Raw genomic sequence first — 19,866 nt, forward strand, 5'->3', positions numbered from 1 at the left:
TGGTAAATTAACTGGATCTCTGTAAAGTAACAGGCAACATAATGGTTATTTAAAAATGGACAGGACAGTGACAATATTCAGAAACAATTTTCAGCTGCAAAATGATTTATTTGGATGGATCAATAAACTGCAGCTGTCAGATCCTCTAATGAAGTCCAAACATGATTATATTTTTCCAAGCCTTGCATAGAAAAAATCCTTACTTATCTTTGGTCCTTTTACACACTTCTTTACTCTTATCAATAACTTGAAATTTCACTGAGCTAAAAGTATACATTCAACAATTACTCAGTAAATTGGCACTTGGTGAACGAAAAGGTCTATCTACCCTCATCACTAAACAAAGCAAACTGTATAGACATAAGAGGCAAATTGACTAAGTTACATTGGGAAAGTACATTAAAAATACAATGGCAGATAAGAAATGGCCAACATTTATAGAATTAATGCATGGACGTGGATCTTCCAAAGAGCACCAAGCATCACTAAATTGCTGGTCCGCTCGAAATTTGCCTCACACCGACGCTTTTCCGCATTTCATTCCACATCTTCTGAGCTTAGTTTTACCAGAAATGTAAAAGACCACATCCCTCCAAGAGCTCTGTCACAGCACTATAGAGTTGGAGGGAAGGCAGGACAAGCCTTTTTAAGGCACTAGCTATCTTACGAAGAGTTTAAATGTCCAGTTTGGATGTTGGCAAATGAGTGTGTGAGTGAATGAATGAATGGGTAGCTTGAGTGGAATGACAGGTGAGTGAAGTGGACAGCAGGGTGGGTGAGAGAATGGGTAGGTGGTTTAGGAGCAGTCAGGTCAGATTGGGCGAGTTATACTCAGGTTTGATCAAGAGGGATTGTCTAATCAGGTCGTGGAGGGATATTTGGGTCAGTGGTTGGGTGGTGGGGTTAGTCAGGTGTGGTGGGGTGGGTTGTTGGGTCAGGTTGGGAGGGGTCGTGTCAGGTCAAGGATAGTTGGGTCAGTAGTTGGGTGGTGGAGGATAGTCAGATATGGTTGGGAGGGGTCATTGGGAGCATGGCTGTTGTGTGACAAATGGGGGGGGGGAGGGGGGGGGTGCGGAGTCAGTTCTGGAGTCACCCAGGAGTTGTGCTCAGTTTTTTATGTCTATCATTTCCTGGATAATTATCCAGGTTAAGTCCCATGGAGCTGTCCAAAGTCTCTGACTTGCGCTCAGAGTCGAAGGGACAGGGGTGTCGTTCATCCAAAATTGAAGCATCTTAGGTAACTCCCATGGAGTCTCCCATGGAATCAGTGCATTAGGACCTTCGCAGGATCCGACACACATCTTGGGTCATACATCCAGTCTCCAATGATTCTGACAAATGAAGATTTGGGCCACAACTTGCAGTAAATATGTATTCAAATATGCACAAAAATCTCAAAAAAGTGACCCAACTATGGCTAACAAGAGGAATTAATGGTAATATGAGATCAAAAGAGGAGGCTTCTAATGCTATAAAATTGTACAACCTGGAAGAGGTCATTGAGTGTGTGCAAGTTCTTTCGAAAAGCAATCCAATTAGTTCTACTATCCGACTGTTACCCCATAATCCCTGCAATTTTTCCCAGTCTTTATCCAATTTCTCTTAAAATGCCACCACTGCATTACAGAGAGCTGTGGATGCTTAGTCATTCACTATATTCCAAGATATAGATCAATACTTTTTTGGATACTAAGGGAAATAAAGGATAGAGGAATTAAGTGGTGAGATGGAATTGAGGTAGAAGATCAGCCATGAACTTACTGACTTAGAAAGAGGCTCAAAGGGCCAAATGGAAACTCCATTTCCTATACCTTACATTGTTAGGAACTGGGGAGTTAATAGGGAATGCGGTGGCCTCGTGGTTTTGTCGCTAGACTATTAATCCAGAAACTCAGCTAATGTCCTGGGAACCTGGGTTTGAATCCCACCACTGAAGATGGTGGAATTTGAATTCAAGAAAAAATATCTGGAATTAGAGTGTACTGATGACCACTAAAACATTGTTGATAATTGGAAAAACTCATTTGGTTCACTAATGCCCTTTATGGAAGGAAATCTGCTATTCTTACCTATGACTCCAGAGCCACAATAATATAGTTGACTCTCAACTGCCCTCTGAAGCAGCCTAGCAATTGCTACAAAGTCTCAGCAAAGAAATGAAACTGGATGGACCACCTGGCATCAACCTAGCACTGGAAAAGACAACGGCAAAACAAACAGCCCTGCAAAGTTCTCCTTATTAACATCTGAGGGCTACTGCCAAAATTGGGAGAGCTGTCTTACAGACTAGTCAAGCAACTGGGTGATACAGTCATTCTCACAGAATCAGACCTTACAGATAACACCCCAAGACACCACCATACCATTCCTGGATATGTCTTGTCCCACTGGCAGACAGACCCAGTAGTTGTGGCAGCACAATGATACGCAATCAGGAGGGAGTTGCCCTGGGAGATCTTAATATTGACTCCAGACCCCATGATCTCATGCTTCAGGTTAAACATGGCAAGGAGATCTCTTACTCGTTCCCGCATATTGTCCTTATTTGGCTGATGAATCAGAATTCCTCCATATTGAGCAACACTTGGGGAATGCACAGAAGGTGGCAAGGGCGCAAAATGTACCCTGGATGGGAGAGTTCAATGTCCATCACCAAGAGTGCTCAGCAGCAGCAGTACTGATCAAGCCGGTCGGGTCCTAAAGGACATAACTGCTATACTGGGCCTGCAGCAGGTGGTGAAGGAACCAACAAAAGGCAAAATCATACTTCACCTCATCCTTACCAATCTGGCAGCTGCAGATGCATCTGCCCATGACAGCATCAGTAAGAGTGACCACCACTCAGCTCTTGTGGAGATGTAGTCCTGCCTTCACATTGAAAATAACCTCCATTGTGTTGTGTGGCATGATCATCTTGCTAAATGGGTTAGACTTTGAACAGACCTAGCAACTCAAGACTGGGCATCAATGGGCACTGTGGGCCATCAACAGCAGCAGAACTGTAATCCAGCACATTGTGCAATTTCATAGCCCGGCATATTCCCCTCAATCATCATCTAGCCAGGGGATTAACGCTTGTTCAATGGAGAGTGCAGGAAGGCATGCCAAGAGCAGCACCAGACATACCTAAACATGTGGTGTCAAGCTGGTGAAGCTACCAAAACAGGACAGGACTACTTGCATGCCAAACAGCATAATCAGCAAGTGATAGAGCTAAACAATCCCACAGCCAACAGATCAGATATAAGCTCTGCAGTCCTGCCACATCCAGTCATGAATGGTGATGGATAATTAAACACCTCACTGGAGGAGGGGATATTCACAAATATCCCCATCCTAAATGATGGAGGAGCCCAGCACATCAGCACAAAAGACAAGGCTGAAGCATCGACAGCAATCTTCAGCCAGAAGTGCTAACTGGATGATCCATTTCGGCCTCCTCCAGTGGTCCCCAGCATCTCAGATGCCAGCCTCCAGCCACTTCGATTCTCTCCACATGATGTCAAAAACAGTTGGATAGTGCAAAGGCAATGGGCCCTGCTAACATTTCGACAAAAGTACTGAAGACTTCTGCTCCTCTAGCCAAACTCTTCCAGCACATTACAATGCTGGCATCTACCCGACAGTATGGAAAATTGCCCAGATATTCCTGTATACAAAAGTAGGATAAATCCAACTCAGCCAATTACTGCCTAGTCTACTCTCAATCATCAGTAAAGTGATGGAAGACATCATCAGCAGTGCCATCAAGCAGCACCTGCTCAGCAATAACCTGCTCAGTGACACCCAGTTTGGGTTTTGCCAGGGTCACTCAGCTCCTGACCTCACTACAGCCTTGGTTCAAACACAGACGAAAGCTGAATTCCAGAGGTGATGCAAGAGTTACAGCCCTTGACATCATGGCTGCATTTGACCAAATGTGGCATCAAGGAGCCCCAGCAAAACTGGAATCAATGGGTATCGGGGCAAACTCTCTGCTGGTCGGAGTCATCCCTGGTAGATAGGAAGATGGTTTGGTTGTGGAGGGTCAGTCATCTCAGCTCCAAGGCATCTCTGCAGGAGTCCCTCAAGGTAGTGTCCTAGGCCCAACCATCTTCAGCTGCTTCATCAAAGACCTTCCCTCCATTATAACGTGGGAAGTGGGGATGTTTGCTGATGATTGTACAATGTTCAGCATCATTTACAACTCCTCAGATACTAAAGCAGTCCATTTTCAAATGCAACAAGATCTAGACAATATCCAGGTTTGGACTGACAAGTGACAAATAATATTTGCACCACACAAATGCCAGGTAATGACTGTCACCTAAAAGAGACAATCTAATCACCGCCCCTTGACATTCAATGGTGTTACCATCACTGAATCCGCCACTGTCAACATCCTTGGGGTTACCATTGACCAGAAATGACTCGCCACACAAACACAGTGGCTACAAGGACAGGTCAGAGGCTAGGAATACTGCAGCGAGTAACTCAACTCCTGACTCCATAAAAACCTATCCAATATCTACAAGGCACAAGTCAGGAGTGTAATGGAATACCCCCCACTTACCTAAATAGATGCAGCTCCTAGAACACTGAAGAAGCATGACATCATCCAGGACAAAACAGCCTGCTTGATTGATACCACATCTACAAACATCCACTCTCTCCACCATCAACGCTCAGGAGCCGCAGTGTGTAGTATCTACAAGATGCACTGCAGCAATTCACCAAAGATCCCTAGACAGTACCTTCCAAACCCATGACCACTTCCATTTGGAAGGACAAGGGTAGCAGATAAATGGGAACACCACCATCTGCAAGTTCCCCTCCAAGCCACTCACCTTCCTGACTTAGAAATATATCACTGTTCCTTCTCAGTCGCTGGGTCAAAATCCTGGAATTCCCTTCCTAACAGCATTGTGGGTCGACCCACAGCACATGGACTGCAGTGATTCAAGAAGCCAGTTCACCACCACCTTCTCAAGGGCAACCAGGAATGAGCAATAAATGCTAACCAGCCGACGATGCCCATGTCCCATGAAAGAATTAAAGAAAACGAGTTCGACAGCAAATGTGAGATAAACACAAAATAATAAACAAGTAACAAGATTAGCAGCCACCTAGAGAAATTGAGTTGTGAATTGCCATATCAGAAAAACTGTTTACCAGAGGTCAGTGGCTCTACACAAATGATAAGACACTCTCATAGGTAAAATTAAGAAGTCTCACAGCAGCAGGTTAAAGTTCAACAGGTTCATTTGGTATCACGAGCTTTTGGAGTGCTGCTCCTTGATCAGATAGTGGAGAGGTGCTTCGCAAACAGAGCATATAGAGATATATAGAGACAAGGGCTCATTTGCAAGACAATGGTTGGAATGCAAGCCTTTTCAGTAATCAGTTACAGACAATGTGAGTGGAGAGAGGTTTAAGTACGGGTTAAAGAGGGGTAAATTGTCTCAAGCCAGGACAATTAGTAGGATTTTGCAAGTACAGGCCAAATGGTGGGGATTACTCAGTGTAACATGAATCCAAGATCCCCATTGAGGCCGTCCTCATGTGTGCGGAACTTGGCTATCGGTTCCGGCTCGGCGATGCTGCATTGTCGTGTGTCTTGAAGGCCACCTTGGAGAAAGCTTATCTGAAGATCGGAGGCTGAATACCCTTGACCGCTAAAGTGTTCCCGACAGAAAGGGAACAATTCTGCCTGGTGATTGTTGAGCAATATCCATTCATCCATTATCGTAGTGTCTATGTGGTCTCACTGATGTACCATACCCGATCTTGGACTTTAACCTGCTGTTGTGAGACTTACTGTGTCCATCCCAGTCCAATGCCAGCATCTCCACAAACAGTGGCACAGTGGTTAGCAGTGCTGCCTTACAGCATCGCTGCCTTACAGCATCGGTGCCCCAGGTTCAATTCCCAGCATGGGTCACTGTCTGTGTGGAGTCTACATATTCTCCTCATGCTTGCGTGGGTTTCCTCCTGATGCTCCAGTTTCCTTCCACAGTCCAGACGTGCAGATAAGGTGAATTGGCCATGCTACTTTCTCCCTCAGTGTACATGAACAGGTGCCGGAGTGTGGCGACTAGGGGATTTTCACAATAACTTCATTGCACTGTGAATGTAAGCCTACTTGTGACTATTAAGTAACTTTAACATTATTAGGAGGGTCTTCGCAATATGTCAACACTCACTAAAACTTAAAGACTTTCATCAGGAAAAGTGAGATTCGCCCACCTCCAGAAATCTTTGGTTGTAAACTGTGCTGAAAATAGCAAAGCTAAATCAAGCCTCTCTTCATATTCATTTGATTTCTGCCTTTTTGAAAATTGTTTTTTTTTCCATGTTAATGCCAATTACAGCACATTCGAAATACAATAGTACTAGTTCAGCTGATATATATTAGTTGACATAGTTAGTATAACACAAAGAATGTAATGTGTGGATTTAAAAACAAATGATGGAATCTTGTGGAAGTGATGGGGGTCTTGGCTGCCAGCTGGAGAGCCAGCGAGACCCAGATTGTGCCTCTGCAAGAAAGTCAACTATAACAGGCCAAAAGTATATATTCTCCTGGGATCAAAGACTCCGGGTGCGGAAGTTCTGCCTGCAGAGAGATGCTGGTCAGGCAAAGGCCGACAGGTCTTCTGTACTTAGAAGCACAACCAGGGATATGATGGCTGTCAGTACCACACCACCTTAGACCTTGGGTTGCCCGTGGACCTAAGCACAAGTTGGTGATGGCCGTAAGGAATTCAGGTGTGAGGGGATGTTCAGGGACATTGACAGCAAAGGAAGAGTGTCCCCTAGTGGCCCCACTTGCAGTTGCTGGCTTCAGGCAGGCACTGAGCTCCCTTTGAGCAGAGGACTCACCCCACCTCCTCCCTGCCTACAGTCAAACTTGCCTAAGTTTCCTTGTCATGCTCCCCACATGGCAACTCCCCTGTCTATTGCTGGGGAAATGAGGCCCTTATGTGGGCATTAGTTGCTCACTTAAGATCCTCAGTGGGAAGGCTCAGAGAAAGAAATGAGTTGAATGGACTAGATAGTTCTTTCTTGTCCCATGCTTTCATATGTTCGTATTGTTGTCAAAAGGCAACTTGATTTTCACTGTAAACATTAACTTAAGTTTCTGTAGCAAATGCACCAGTTTTGGTGCTGGACCAAAGAAAATACATTTATTGAAGAAAAAAAATTACCTGTTTTCTCGGAATCTGATGAAACAAACTTTGTCCAATTAGTCTTTTACAGCACCAGAAATCAGCTGATTACTTTTCTATTTAAATATTGCATCCAATTAACATAAATTGCAAAACTTGTAATGCAAAGCATTATGATTAGTTGTCAAATAAAACTTTTAGTTATTATGTTTGAATTGAACATAATGAAAATTGAATTACTTTATTATCCATGTACTCCAGCCACTGCAGTCCCAGGTTGGTAACAATTCTTGGTGTCCCATCATCCACAGGCAGAATATCAATTTTAAACTTCTGGGGAGCAGCTGTCACAATCTGGTTTCAAATGATCAGAACAAGATGATGTATTCAGTGAGCAGCAACTCCAAATTGTACAATTGTGTCATAAGTCATATTGCAGGGATATTATCCAGCTTTGCGGTTCCTACTCTCACCACCTCTCTCCCTCGCCTCTATGACATCAGACTGCTTGAGTGACGACTAGCCCAAGATTCCCCAGCATGGGCCCCTTCAAAATGGGCACTGGGATTGGTGGGGAAATTCCATTGGGGAGCTCGGCATGCATACCAGATGAACCTTGACCCAGGAAATGGCAAGAAGTTTTGGAGGCAGCTGTTATGTAGCATTCTTGTTGCCCTCACCATTCAATTTTTTAAAATATACACTTCTTATAAACGAGTCAGATCATATCTCCCACCTTTATTGCCAATATTTCTATCGTTTGTCTTGTTTGATGCTTTCAGCTGAGAGACAGACAGACCGACAGGATTTTCTGAGGCTCCAGCTGACACTCCCCGAGACACCATCATGAGTGACCAATGATTACCCCAAGCCCATCCTCACTATCCACCCTAAATCTGCCAGGCTTTTGCTTAGCTCTGTGACTATGTACATGCTAAATATATTTAAAAAAACACACCAGAGACTACATTTTAAAATCTAGTGTCAACTTTGAACTTATAGCAACATCAATAAATAAAAAATTAAGTGTAACTGAAATACACATGGAAAAACGTTTGGCTGCTGCCTCCCAACTTCAATTCCCAGCCTTTATTCAATTAACTGCTCTCAACTGTCAGAATAGTAAAGGACAAACGTCCTGAAATTTTTCAGCATTCAGGTGAAAAATTCTTCTCTGCTAGAAGTGTGCAGGGATACGCGAGTGTGCAGGAGTGGGCGCGTGCACAGGGACAGGGATGCAGGGTCCTCACCTGTGCCACTCACTAAATTTCAACACCGCCAATAATCTGGGGGTGGAATTCAACTTGGGAGTACAGAATAGATGACAGAGGATCTGTGACCGGCTGGGCAGTCTGCCAAATTTCTTTTCGACTGCAGATAATGGAATGAAAGATCACATTGGTGTAGAAAGGCTGTCAATTTGCCATTTTCCACTACAGCTGAGTTTTACTCCCTTGGCAGGCAGCCACACACACCAGGGAAATTAAAAGAACAAAAAAAAACCTGAAGTTCTATTTCTCAATGCCAGAACTGAGGTTTCTGCACTCTTTCCTTTTAACAAAGTAACACCTGCTTCATTAAACTAATCCTTTATGACAAGAACTCACCTCCTTCCCTGCTTCTTCAACGATGAAGAAAGGATTTGTCCCATCAGACACAGAGAAAGAAAAGCGATCTTTGAGAGAATTACTACCATCATGATTGTAGCTGATGTGGTTCTGATAAATGTCATCCATTGTAAATGTGTTGGTCTGTCGATAGTGGTGACCATTATTAGTACGTTCAATTGTGCCATGGCGCGGTGGTTGCACAATGGTAAATGTCAATGATTCAGCCTGTAGTGTTAGAGTTCATGGCAATAATTAGGTACTCAGGTTACAATTCATTCTCATTAATTCAAACTATCACATTATTTTTAACACAAGAGGCAATTTGTAGTTTCACAGCTTGAGTGGTAAGTCAGTGAAGTGAATTTTCTTGCCCCGTTTCAACAGTAACTAAACACCAAAAGAGTACTTCATTAGTTGAAAGTGCTTCAGGGCATCCTAAGGTCATGAAAGGTGCTGTACAAAAGCAGGTTTGTCCTTTTATTTCTTTCTCTTTTAGCACCTTCTCTAATTTTGTTCCATTAATGTAAATGGAATGGAAATCAATTGTGTTCTATAAAAGGAGGACTATTTGCTTTGCCAAGTTACTGTCCACTTGGAAGTGGTGCAATTTTCAGAGCAATATAAATTAACAGTGTCTTCAATACAAAACAAAGAAACAGTTGGGAAAGTGTGATTAAATATTGAGCTGGTGATATAATGAAAAAGAAAATAAGTATTCTGCTTGCATTCAATGAAGAACCAAGTACAACTGACTGCAGAAAAACATTCAAAGTGAGATTGTTCCTTACTGACGATGACTAAACAGAAATTTCACTTCCAAATTTCAGTACATTCTTTTCTGTTGATTATTACCATTATTGTGTTATTGCAGTCTCAAAGCACAGAAGTTAAAACTGCAAATCAAATTCTCTTCCATTCATCATTAATTACTATCGGTTACATGCTGGTTGTTGTCCACTTGGGTGGGACTACACTCATATTTTCACATGAATGCTGATGACACTCAGGTCTCTCTCTCCCACCACCTCTCGAGACATTTCCACCTCTCTAAACTGTTAGGCTGCTTGTTTGTCCTCTAGTACAAAATTTGCTGCAATTAAAATTTGAGAAAACCAAGACCATTGTCTTGAATCCCCATGACAAACTCTAGTCCCAAACCACTGGTATCCCTGTCTCTGGCCATTGTTTGTGGTTGAACCAGACCGTTGCGAACTCGGCATTCATTCCCAAGATGAGCTTCTAACCACATATCTGCATCATTACTAAACCCACCTATATCCATCTCCATAGAATTGTCTGACTCAGCCTTTACCTCAGCTCCTCTGCTTTTGGAAGACTTGCTTTGACCAGCCTCCCATGTTTTATCCTCTGTACCACGACAGCATCCAAATCTCTTCTGCTTGCATCCTAACTGGTATCATGTTCCAGTCATCCATTGCCCCTATGTTCGCTGATCTACGCTGGCTTCTGGTTAAATAGCACGGCATTTTTACAATTATCTTTATTTTCATAACTAATGTGGACCTTATTCTCTTTCCCATCACTGTAATCTCCTCCAGCCCCACAACCCACTGAGTTATCTGCACTGTTCCAATTCCCGCTTTTTGAACACCCCAATCTTAACCATTCTATCAGAAGCAGTCGTAGCTTCAGCTGTCAAGGTCCTAAACTCTAGAAATTCCTGCCTAAACCAATCTGCCTGCTTACTTTTCTTTCCTGTTAAGGCATCCCTTAAAATATGCCTTTGACTAAATTTTCGGTCATCTGCTCTGATAGTTACGTGGTTTAGTATCATATATTGTTTGATACCATAACTGGAATACATCTGGGATGTTTTGCAGTGTTCAGGTTGGTATATAAACGGAAGTTGTTGTTGCAGAGGCAACAAAAATATTCTGCTCCGTGAAAAAAGTGGTGAACAGAAGTGGAACTGGAAGCATAGCAAGTACATGTCAGCAATGAGAAAATACTGATAACTCACTTCACTGTCTGCATCAATGGCTTTTAGTTCAAATTCAGTGATCGTTTTTCTCACTCCCTCTTGCACTCGCATTCCCGGGATCTGTACCACCGGCAATGCATCATCCACAGGACGAAGAGTAATGTAAAATGTTTGAGACACCTAATTTAACGAAAAGACAATGCAATACTTAGTCCTAATTTCAGTAACTTTAGGCAGCATAGAAATTGCAACCATCACAGTTTTATATACTTAAAAAGTTGTCACAGGATAAAGTAACAAAGATTACTATCGGCATTCAGTTAGCTTTACAGATAAAAGTAAAACATTGCCATGAATTACATTTATGAGCTGGTTTTTAGAAATATATCAAATTATTCATAAACATTTGCAACTGTGGCCTTCTGCATTAAAATATACTGAAGTATTGCAGTTATTCAAAAATGTCTGATATTTCTCACTCATTATACAATCATAATTTAATCACACTGGAAATATAAATGCCTGAGGTAATGGCTATTGCCTGCTCCAGCACCTCTGGCTTGATTTTACTAAAAAGAGCTTTACATTAGAGTTTAGCTGACACCAAGTGGGGAAGATTCAATCACCTATATGGGGGATTGTACATGGGCTCAGAAAATCACACAGTTGGAAGGCTTCACTAGTTCTCAATGCCTCAGTAATACGAGGTGATTTTCAGAGGGACAGTTGGAGAGCTAAGCTAGCAATCCATATGATCTATTGGTCAAGGATTTACAGTGGCATTGAAGAGTTAGTGAAGATGTGCGAGGCATGCCAGAGCAACAGCCACAGCAACATAAAGAACCTCTAAGGTTCCATGAGTGCCTTGGTGCAAAATCACCACTGATCTATTTGCCATAAATGGAGGTGTTTCTATCTTGAGTCTTGACTCCATCAAACTCTCAGTTGTCAACTCAGGAGAAGTCAGGAGGTACTGTCTATGATGTAATATACAAGTACAAGCTAAGCTTACTGCCCCACATCTGTTCTGATTTCTCAAATCCCTCCATGACCTCATTTAATCCAACCCAACCATTGTGATGGCTTTAACTTTACACCTTTGTAGGCATCCTCTGCCGCTCCTCTAATACCAGGCCACCACTGATGGATTCATATTCACCTTTAGTGCACTGGAAGATGCTGCAACTTGTCATTTGTCTATCTGCTTTTAAAAGCACAAGTCTCAAAGACTTACTCTTTGGTTCCTCCATCCTAATCCATGCTGCTATCCATTTTTCTCACCAGCTTGCCATCCTCCTTCAAACAAAATGCTTTGCGACATTGTGTTATACATATGGAGCATTTTAGAAAGCAGATCCTCACTCACAACATGATGTGGGTAGTTTAATTGTGCCCATAAATGTTAACGTTTACTATACCTCATTGACGCCGTCGGACACTGAAAAGGTGAAATCATCAGAATATTTCTCTTCCTCACTCGTGTGGACGTACTGAATGCTTCGGGCAGCAAGGTCAGCCTGAGTAAAATAGCTGACTTTTGTTCCTTTTGGAGTGAATGAAACAGGAATAAAATGCATGCAGAATATTATAGGACAACTGGTATAAATAAGAAGAAAATCAATTTTGGAATATTTTATCAGATTTTCCAATCTAACTGTTTCCCATTAACCACAAGGATTGTCCATAAGTTTCAGTTGATTTGAGTGAGACTGTGTGAATGATACCTTGGAGCTGGACTATATCTTCCCTTATATTATTAGTTTCAGCAACAAGTTTAGTCGTTTAGACTTGGCACAGTCCCCAACATGGACCACACAGAGTCTTCTTTGTTCATTACTAGTTAGCATAAATACATATTTCTACTTTTGGTTCATTATTGAACATCAACTTACTTTACGGTATGTCCTGTAAAAATTACTTACACTTTGGTGTAACTTACACATTGAAAGTTGCAGAGTGACTAAAGCTATAACAAAATTACAACTAGGGAGAGAAAGACAAGCTATAAATGAATTATTTGTTTCACAACGACAAAACTAAATGAAAAGAATTCTGAAAATGCCAATTTTTGCTAATTATTGTTGAAATTATTTCATGATCAGCATTCTAGATGGTGTATTGCACACAGTATCATTCCTAAAAAGCACAACTGAATTACTCACTTAACCCTCATAGAATTAAAAACTGTGGTTAAAATATTTATGCGCTCATTCACTGAAACATTATTGGCTCATAGCAGTTTATTGAAATTTGATGTCAATTACTCCCTCACTTCCAAAGGAACGTGAGTGCCAGAGAAGAAAGGAAACAGACAAGTTGAAGGTTTAAATATAGAGATGCCATCTTGTGGGTCATCTTAGTTAAATCCCAGGGTACCTTGTTCAGTTTCCAACTTAAATCATGGATGCATTTTTACTCAATTTAAGGATTGCAGGCAGACTTCCAGGTTGCATCATTATCACAAAATTAAAACTTGTCCTGTTATTTGAATAAAAACAAATGGCCATGCTAAATTGCCCTTTAGTTCAAGGGTCTAGCAGGGTAAAAACATGGGATCATGGTACAGGGCCTGGGTGGGATTATTTTTGGTGTAATCTGGATGGACTGAATGACCTCCTTCTGTATTATAGGGATTCTATAAATAAATGCTGGATAAACTGCAGCGCCTGTGGAGAGAGAAACACATTTCAGGTCTATTGACCTTTCTATAGAAGATTCTGTAGAACCTGGACTCGGGACATTAATTCTGTTTCTCTCCACAGATTCTGCCAGACCTGCTAAGTTTGTCTAGCATATTGATTTTAGAAATAATCCAGGAGTTAAGTTATCTTTGTTCTGTTTACCTGGAGAAGCAGCATGCTCAATATGACCCAGCTTGGGTTGTTTGGTTAATCTGTATGTTAGTTCACCAGGTTCACTATCCTGGTCAGTAGCTGACAGCTGAAGGGTTGTTATTTTTTTCACTGTGTTTTCATCCAACACCAAGCCTTTATTAACTACAATAGATGGTGGAAGCTTATCCTCTGCAAAATGAAAACACAAATTTATGTTAGTAACTAGAACATACATAAAAATAAAATGATTACATTGCTTAACATAAATATGATCAGAAAACATTCCAAAATTTGAAGAGACCTCTATAATTTCTTGAATATTTACCTCAGAGTAACCCCCCCCTACAAAGTTGTAGCTTCCATCTGTGGAGGAATCAATTCTACACCTGCCTTTCAACATTGCAGTTCTTTGTAGCAAGAAATTAGAGATCTCCTCAAAGGTTCAGGCCATGATCCTGGCCACAGTTCTACCAATGATTCAAGCATTCTCCTGTGACCATCGTGGTGTGGGTAACTGCCAATGGCAGATTAACGAAGGAATTTTTGCCAACTCCATCAAATTTGCTGGGATCAGTGGCAGAGTTTGTTGGAGGGAAAATCCTGGAAATTATGTTGCGTCATGCACCACTGAGAGTTTTTGGGCCCTTAGTGTTTTGTCAGTGTTACAAAATAACAGTTAAAGTAATTGTTAAGTTTATAGCAGTGACAATTTACAATTAACAGAAACATGAAACAGTCTTTATTATCAAGAATGAAGGCACTCTTACCCAGCACGCTAATGAAGAAGGACTGATCAATTAGTTTATTTCCGTCTGGATCAACAATGTCAAATTTGAAAGCAAAACTTCCACCAGGCTCTCCTTTTTCATGTCTGTACTCTACATATCCTGCAATGTAGAAAAATAATGATTTTTAGTAAAAATATAATGGCCATTTAGTCTTTCAATTTGATTTTGACTATTTTATCATAATACTTAAAATTCAAATTAATTTATTGGATATTTAAAAATCATTCAATTTGCTAAAACTGTTAAAAATGAGAATGCTACAAAATAGTCAAGCTTCCTTTTCGGGAGATTTATACAGAAGCGCGTTCAAGTCCAATTTCATCAACACCAAAGCATTTCCCTATAGTCTGGAAAGCTGTTAAGAATTTCAGGCAGTAAATGATGGACAGCATGTGCCTAAATTTTTGTTACCTGTTTTTGGCAGGTGTGTTTCTTCTAAGTACCATGAATGCAGACATTATTCCCTGTGTGGTTTATTTTGCAGTTAACATTATCAATAAAAAAACACAAATGAATGGCAGCGTTAATTCTTGACCTGAGATGGAGAAGTATTTTGTTAAATAGCTATGTATTGTCAGCATTTGCAGCTAGGCTTACCTTTGTTAATGTCAGCTTGGGTAAATCTTTTAATTGGCCCCCTGATTGAAATTTGAACCAAATTATCATTTTTAGACATCTGCAAACGTCCAACAGACGGATCTTTGGTTATGACAAACGTAAGCTTTTCATCATCAGAATCAATATCTGTAGCTTGCAGGTGCTGTTGTGTGATTACTGATACAGAGCCTAAATGTAAAAGAGGGATTATTTTGTTAAATCAGCAGACATTGTCCAATTGATAGGTCTTTTCTGTTCTGTGTTCCATTATGTAAAGTAACGTCTAGTCTATTGTGTAGTTTTAATGATTGGAAAATCATGGACTGTGTCCTTTCGATTTCCCTCATGTACTGTCTGTGAGCACAGAAGCATAGAACTAGCTCTTACATTTCTACATATATTAGAGAAAAAAAACATATATTGCAGGCTCCAAGGGAATAATCCATTTCAAAGATAAGCTTATTTTTGATTGAGGCAGAATTGCTAGAGATTTACCACTGTTCTTTTGTTAGCACTTTAATGCATTTTCTCCACTTCTGAATGAAGGCTCCTTGCTGCAGTACGTTTGCACTGTTCTGGGATTGCAGCAATTCTCATAGTCATATAAGCAAAGACAGGGATGTTAGCAGGGTATTCAACATCAGAGCATCACAGTAGAGTCCAATACTATTTGCGGCCATGTTAACAGATGTACAGTCCTGGATAGTAGTTTAGAACTGAAACTATTGCTCTGCCATCAGCCTATCTGAACAGTGATGGATCAAGTTGCAGGCAAAATGCATTGTGTTCGCTTGCTGTTACTTGCATACCTCCGTCTCTAGATTCAGGACTAGATCTAGCTAGTGACCAACAGAATCCTTGTAGCAATGTCATTTCAGATCTGATCTGTATGTTTCCACCTTGAATTAATGGCATGAATTTTCCTAGGCAGTTCCCCTGCTCATCTGTCATAATTTAAACAAAAGAGCTGCTAATACTTTGAGGAAAATGGTTCAAGCATTGTTTGTTCAAGCTCTAATGAAGAGTCATCCAGACTCAAAACACTGGCTCTGTTCTCGCTCCACAGATGCTGTCAGACCTGCTGAGATTTTCCAGGATTTGCTGTTTCAGATTCCAACATCGACAGAAATTTGCTTTTGTATTTATTTGTTCAAAGGTTCTGCAGCTTTTCAACCAGAGTTACAGTGAACAAGTGAGTGGACTGTTATGCAAATTAGCCCCATGAAAGTTTTCTTGGTTAATTAAATTCTTATTCTTACCTGCCGAGAACTGTAGGCCACGGTTGGTTGTTAATCTTGGTGCCTCATTCTTCTGCTTTTCCACATGGAACTCCATTTTCCCATTTTCTGTATATAGGCCATCTGTAAAGGCGAAGCGGAACTCATCTGACTGCACGCTGGTCCCATCATGGGTATAAACAATTAGTTCATCCAGCACATCCTGGTACGTGAAGGAGGAGCCTTGTGTCAGTACACGGCTATTTTCCAGAGGCTCTGAATAAAACTGCCTTTTCCGTAGCTTGCCTGTTATATTCAATTAAAATAAGTAAATATTTATTCAAACAGCAAGTATTTCATACTGTTAAGAGCATTAGAGCAGCACAAAGTGTTAAAGTAACCCATGAATATGCCACAAAGTGGTGGCTTTTTGAATGATACCTATGATTCCTCAAGCAATACATTGCTAATTTTACCCATGTTGTCATGGGAAATCAGCAAGCAAAGGAAGTGAAAGGACTAATTACTGTAGACTGAATTCATGCAAATCTTGGCAGGAAACACCAAGCAGCATTTATGTAACACCTTTAATATAAAAGAGAAATAAAGTAAGGTAAATTAAAGTTATTTATCAGTCACAAGTAGGCTTACATTCACACTGTAATGAAGTTTCTGTGAAAATCCTCTAGTCGCCACACTCCAGCGCCAGTTCATGCGCATGGAGGGAGAATTAAGCATGGTCAATTCATCTAACCTGCATATCTTTGGACTGTGGGAGGAAACCGGAGCACTCGGAGGGAACCCACGCAGACACAGAGAGAATGTGCAAATTCCAAACAGACAGTGACCCAAGCTAGGAATCGAACCTGGGTCCCTGGCACTGTGAGGCAACAGTGCTAACCACTGTGCCACCGTGTCAAGGTGATTCACAGATTGATATACAATGACCACCAAGCCAGGAAAGAAGCAATTTAAAAAATCGTAAGACCATAAGACATAGGAGCAGAAATAGGCCACTCAGCCCATGGGAAGGCAAAGGGATGTCTGGTAAGTAGGAGGATTTCAAAAGTGCGTAAACCAGAATTCAGGGTAAGCACGTGGCTCAGAATGAAGAGCAAGACTGGATGACTTGGAATAGTGAGGCCCTGGTCAAGAAGAAGGAAGCACATGACACGCATAGGCAGCTGGGATCAAGTAAATCCCTTGAAGAGTATAGAGGGTGTAGGAGTAAAGTTAAGAGGAAAATCAGGAGGACAAAAAGGGGAAACAAGATTGTTTTGGCAGATAAGGCAAAGGAGAATCCAAAGGGCTTCTACAAATATATAAAAGGACAAAAAAGTAACAAGGGAGAGAGCGGGGCCTCTTAAGGATCAATATGGTCATCAATGTGCGAATCCACAAGAGATGAGTGAGATCCTAAATTAATATTTCTTATCAGTACTTACAGTTGAGAAAAGCATGGATGTTAGGGAACTTGGGGAAATAAATAGTGATGTTTTGAGGAGTGTACATATTATAGAGAAAGAGGTGCTGGAAGTCTTAAAGTGCATCAAGGTAGATAAAGCCCTAGGACCTAATGAAGTGAAGCCCAAGACATCATGGGAGGTTGGGGAGGAAATGGCGAGTCCCCCAGCAGAGATATTTGAATCATCAAGATTCATGGGTGAGGTGCCTGAAGATTGGAGGGTGGCAAATGTTGTGCCTTTGTTTAAAGAGGGTGCAAGGAAAAGCCTGGGAACTACAGGCCAGTGAGCCCCACATCTGTGATAGGTAAGTTGTTGGAAGGTATTTTGAGAGACGGGATCTACAGGCATTTAGAGATGCAAGGACTAATTAGCGAGAGTCAGCATGGCCTTGAGAGTGGAAAAATCATGTCTCACAAATTTGATTGAGTTTTTTCAAGGGGTAACCAAGAAGATAGATGAGGTTAGTGCAGGTGATGTTGTCTACATGGACTTTAGCAATGCCTTTGACAAGGTACCGCATGGTAGGTTGCTGCATAAAGTTAAATCTCACAGGATCCAGGATGAGGTATCTAAATGCACACAAAGTTGGCTTCTTGACAGAAGCTAGAAGGTGGTTGTTTTTCAAACTGGTGACCAGCGGTGTACCTCACGGTTCAATGCTGGGCCCACTGTTAGTTGTCGTTTATATTAATGATTTGGATGAGAATATAGGAGGCATGGTTAGTAAACTTGCAGATGACACTAAGATTAGTGACATAGTCGACAGTAAAGAAAGTTATTTTGAATTGCAATGGGATCTTGATCAATTGGGCTGATGAATGGCAGATGGAATTTAATTTGGATAAATGCGAGGTGATGCATTTTGGTAGATTGAACCAGGGCAGGGCTTACTCAATTAATGGTAGGGCGTTGGGGAGAGTCACAGAACGAAAAGATCTAGGGGTACACGTTCACAGCTCCTTGAAAGTGGAGTTACAGATGGACAGAGTGGTGAAGAGGGCATTCAGCATGCTTAGTTTCATTGGTTAGGACACTGAATACAGGAGTTGGGACATCATGTTGAAGTTGTACAAGGCATTGGTAAAGCCACACTTGGAACATTGTGTACAGTTCATCCTATTTTAGAAAGGGTATTATTGAACTAGGAAGAGTGCAGAAAAGATTTACGAGGATGCTTCCGGGACTTGATGGTATGAGTTATGAGGAAAGGCTGGATAGACTGGGACTTTTTTCTCTGGAGCGTAGAAGGCTGAGGGGTGATCTTAAAGAGGTTTATAAAATAATGAGGGGCATAGATCAGCTAGATAGTCAATATCTTTTCCCAAAAATAGGGGAATCTAAAACTAGAGGGCACAGGTTTAAGGTGAGAGGGGAGAGATACAGAAGTGTCCAATGGGGCAATTCTTTCACGCAAAGAATAGTGAGTGTCTGGAACAAGCTTGTCTTGAACAATTGTCTGGAACAATTTTGTCTTTTAAAAAACATTTAGATCATTACATGGATAAGATGGTTTTCGAGGGATATGGGCCAAATGCGGGCAAAGGGCCTACTTCCATGATGTAAACCTCTATGACTCTGTTCCACCATTCAATCATGACTGATTTTTTTTCTCATCCCCATTTTCCTACCTTTTCCCTATAACTCCTGATCTCCCTTTTAAGGGGTGACCAAAGGATGGGATTTGAGGGATTTGAGGTTTTTGAGGTGGTGGTGGGGTCAAATGAGGGAGTTCCAGAGATTAAGATCCAGGCAGCTGAAGCTTCCATGGCAAAGTTGAGGAAGAGATTTTTCAACATGAGGGCTTGTGAGACAGGGAGTCAATGTATGTTAGTGTAGACTAGAGTGGAGAGTGAATGGAAATTAATAAGGACATGAAGTGTGCAGCAGTATTTTAGAGTTTATGGAGGGAGGGGGTAGATCGGATATATATATTGCAAATGTGGTTCAACTCAGGGTTGAATAGGTTACTCGACTGCATACACTCTGGTTCAGAATCAGTGGCAAGGTGGAGTTTGCAGCAACGTCAGAGAAATTTTGGGTGATTATTTTCAGGAATCAAGAACACTTCTGGGCCCCAAGACCACCTGAGTTAGCAGTATGTATTCTGGAGTGATCTTTGGGGATAGGCCTCCTCTAATTGGACACCTCTGTTGTTCAATTAACAGCTGACAGATTCCTGGGGCTGTAGGTCCAATCAGAGGGCTCACAGCTGGGGATGGCCAGCCAGAACAGGAGAGCAATACTCAGGCAGAAAGGAAAGTGCC

General features: G+C 41.5%; 1 protein-coding gene across 2 annotated transcripts in view; it reads right to left on the minus strand.

The window, feature by feature from the left end:
• fras1 (Fraser extracellular matrix complex subunit 1) overlaps positions 1 to 19,866 on the minus strand; it is a 473,019-nt gene that overhangs the window by 88,952 nt on the left and 364,201 nt on the right. For both annotated transcript variants that reach the window (XM_080191292.1, XM_080191285.1), the window contains 8 exons: positions 16,179 to 16,442; positions 14,920 to 15,108; positions 14,302 to 14,421; positions 13,544 to 13,723; positions 12,119 to 12,243; positions 10,740 to 10,880; positions 8,756 to 8,983; positions 7,389 to 7,502 (listed from right to left, as the gene is read on the minus strand). In XM_080191292.1, coding sequence (XP_080047418.1) covers positions 7,389 to 7,502; positions 8,756 to 8,983; positions 10,740 to 10,880; positions 12,119 to 12,243; positions 13,544 to 13,723; positions 14,302 to 14,421; positions 14,920 to 15,108; positions 16,179 to 16,442 — 1,361 coding nt within the window. The remainder of the gene's footprint in view (positions 1 to 7,388; positions 7,503 to 8,755; positions 8,984 to 10,739; positions 10,881 to 12,118; positions 12,244 to 13,543; positions 13,724 to 14,301; positions 14,422 to 14,919; positions 15,109 to 16,178; positions 16,443 to 19,866) is intronic.

This window comes from Carcharhinus amblyrhynchos, chromosome 1 (genome assembly GCF_965287045.1).
Source record: "Carcharhinus amblyrhynchos chromosome 1, sCarAmb.v2.hapA, whole genome shotgun sequence".
Classification (NCBI taxonomy): Eukaryota; Metazoa; Chordata; class Chondrichthyes; order Carcharhiniformes; family Carcharhinidae; genus Carcharhinus; species Carcharhinus amblyrhynchos.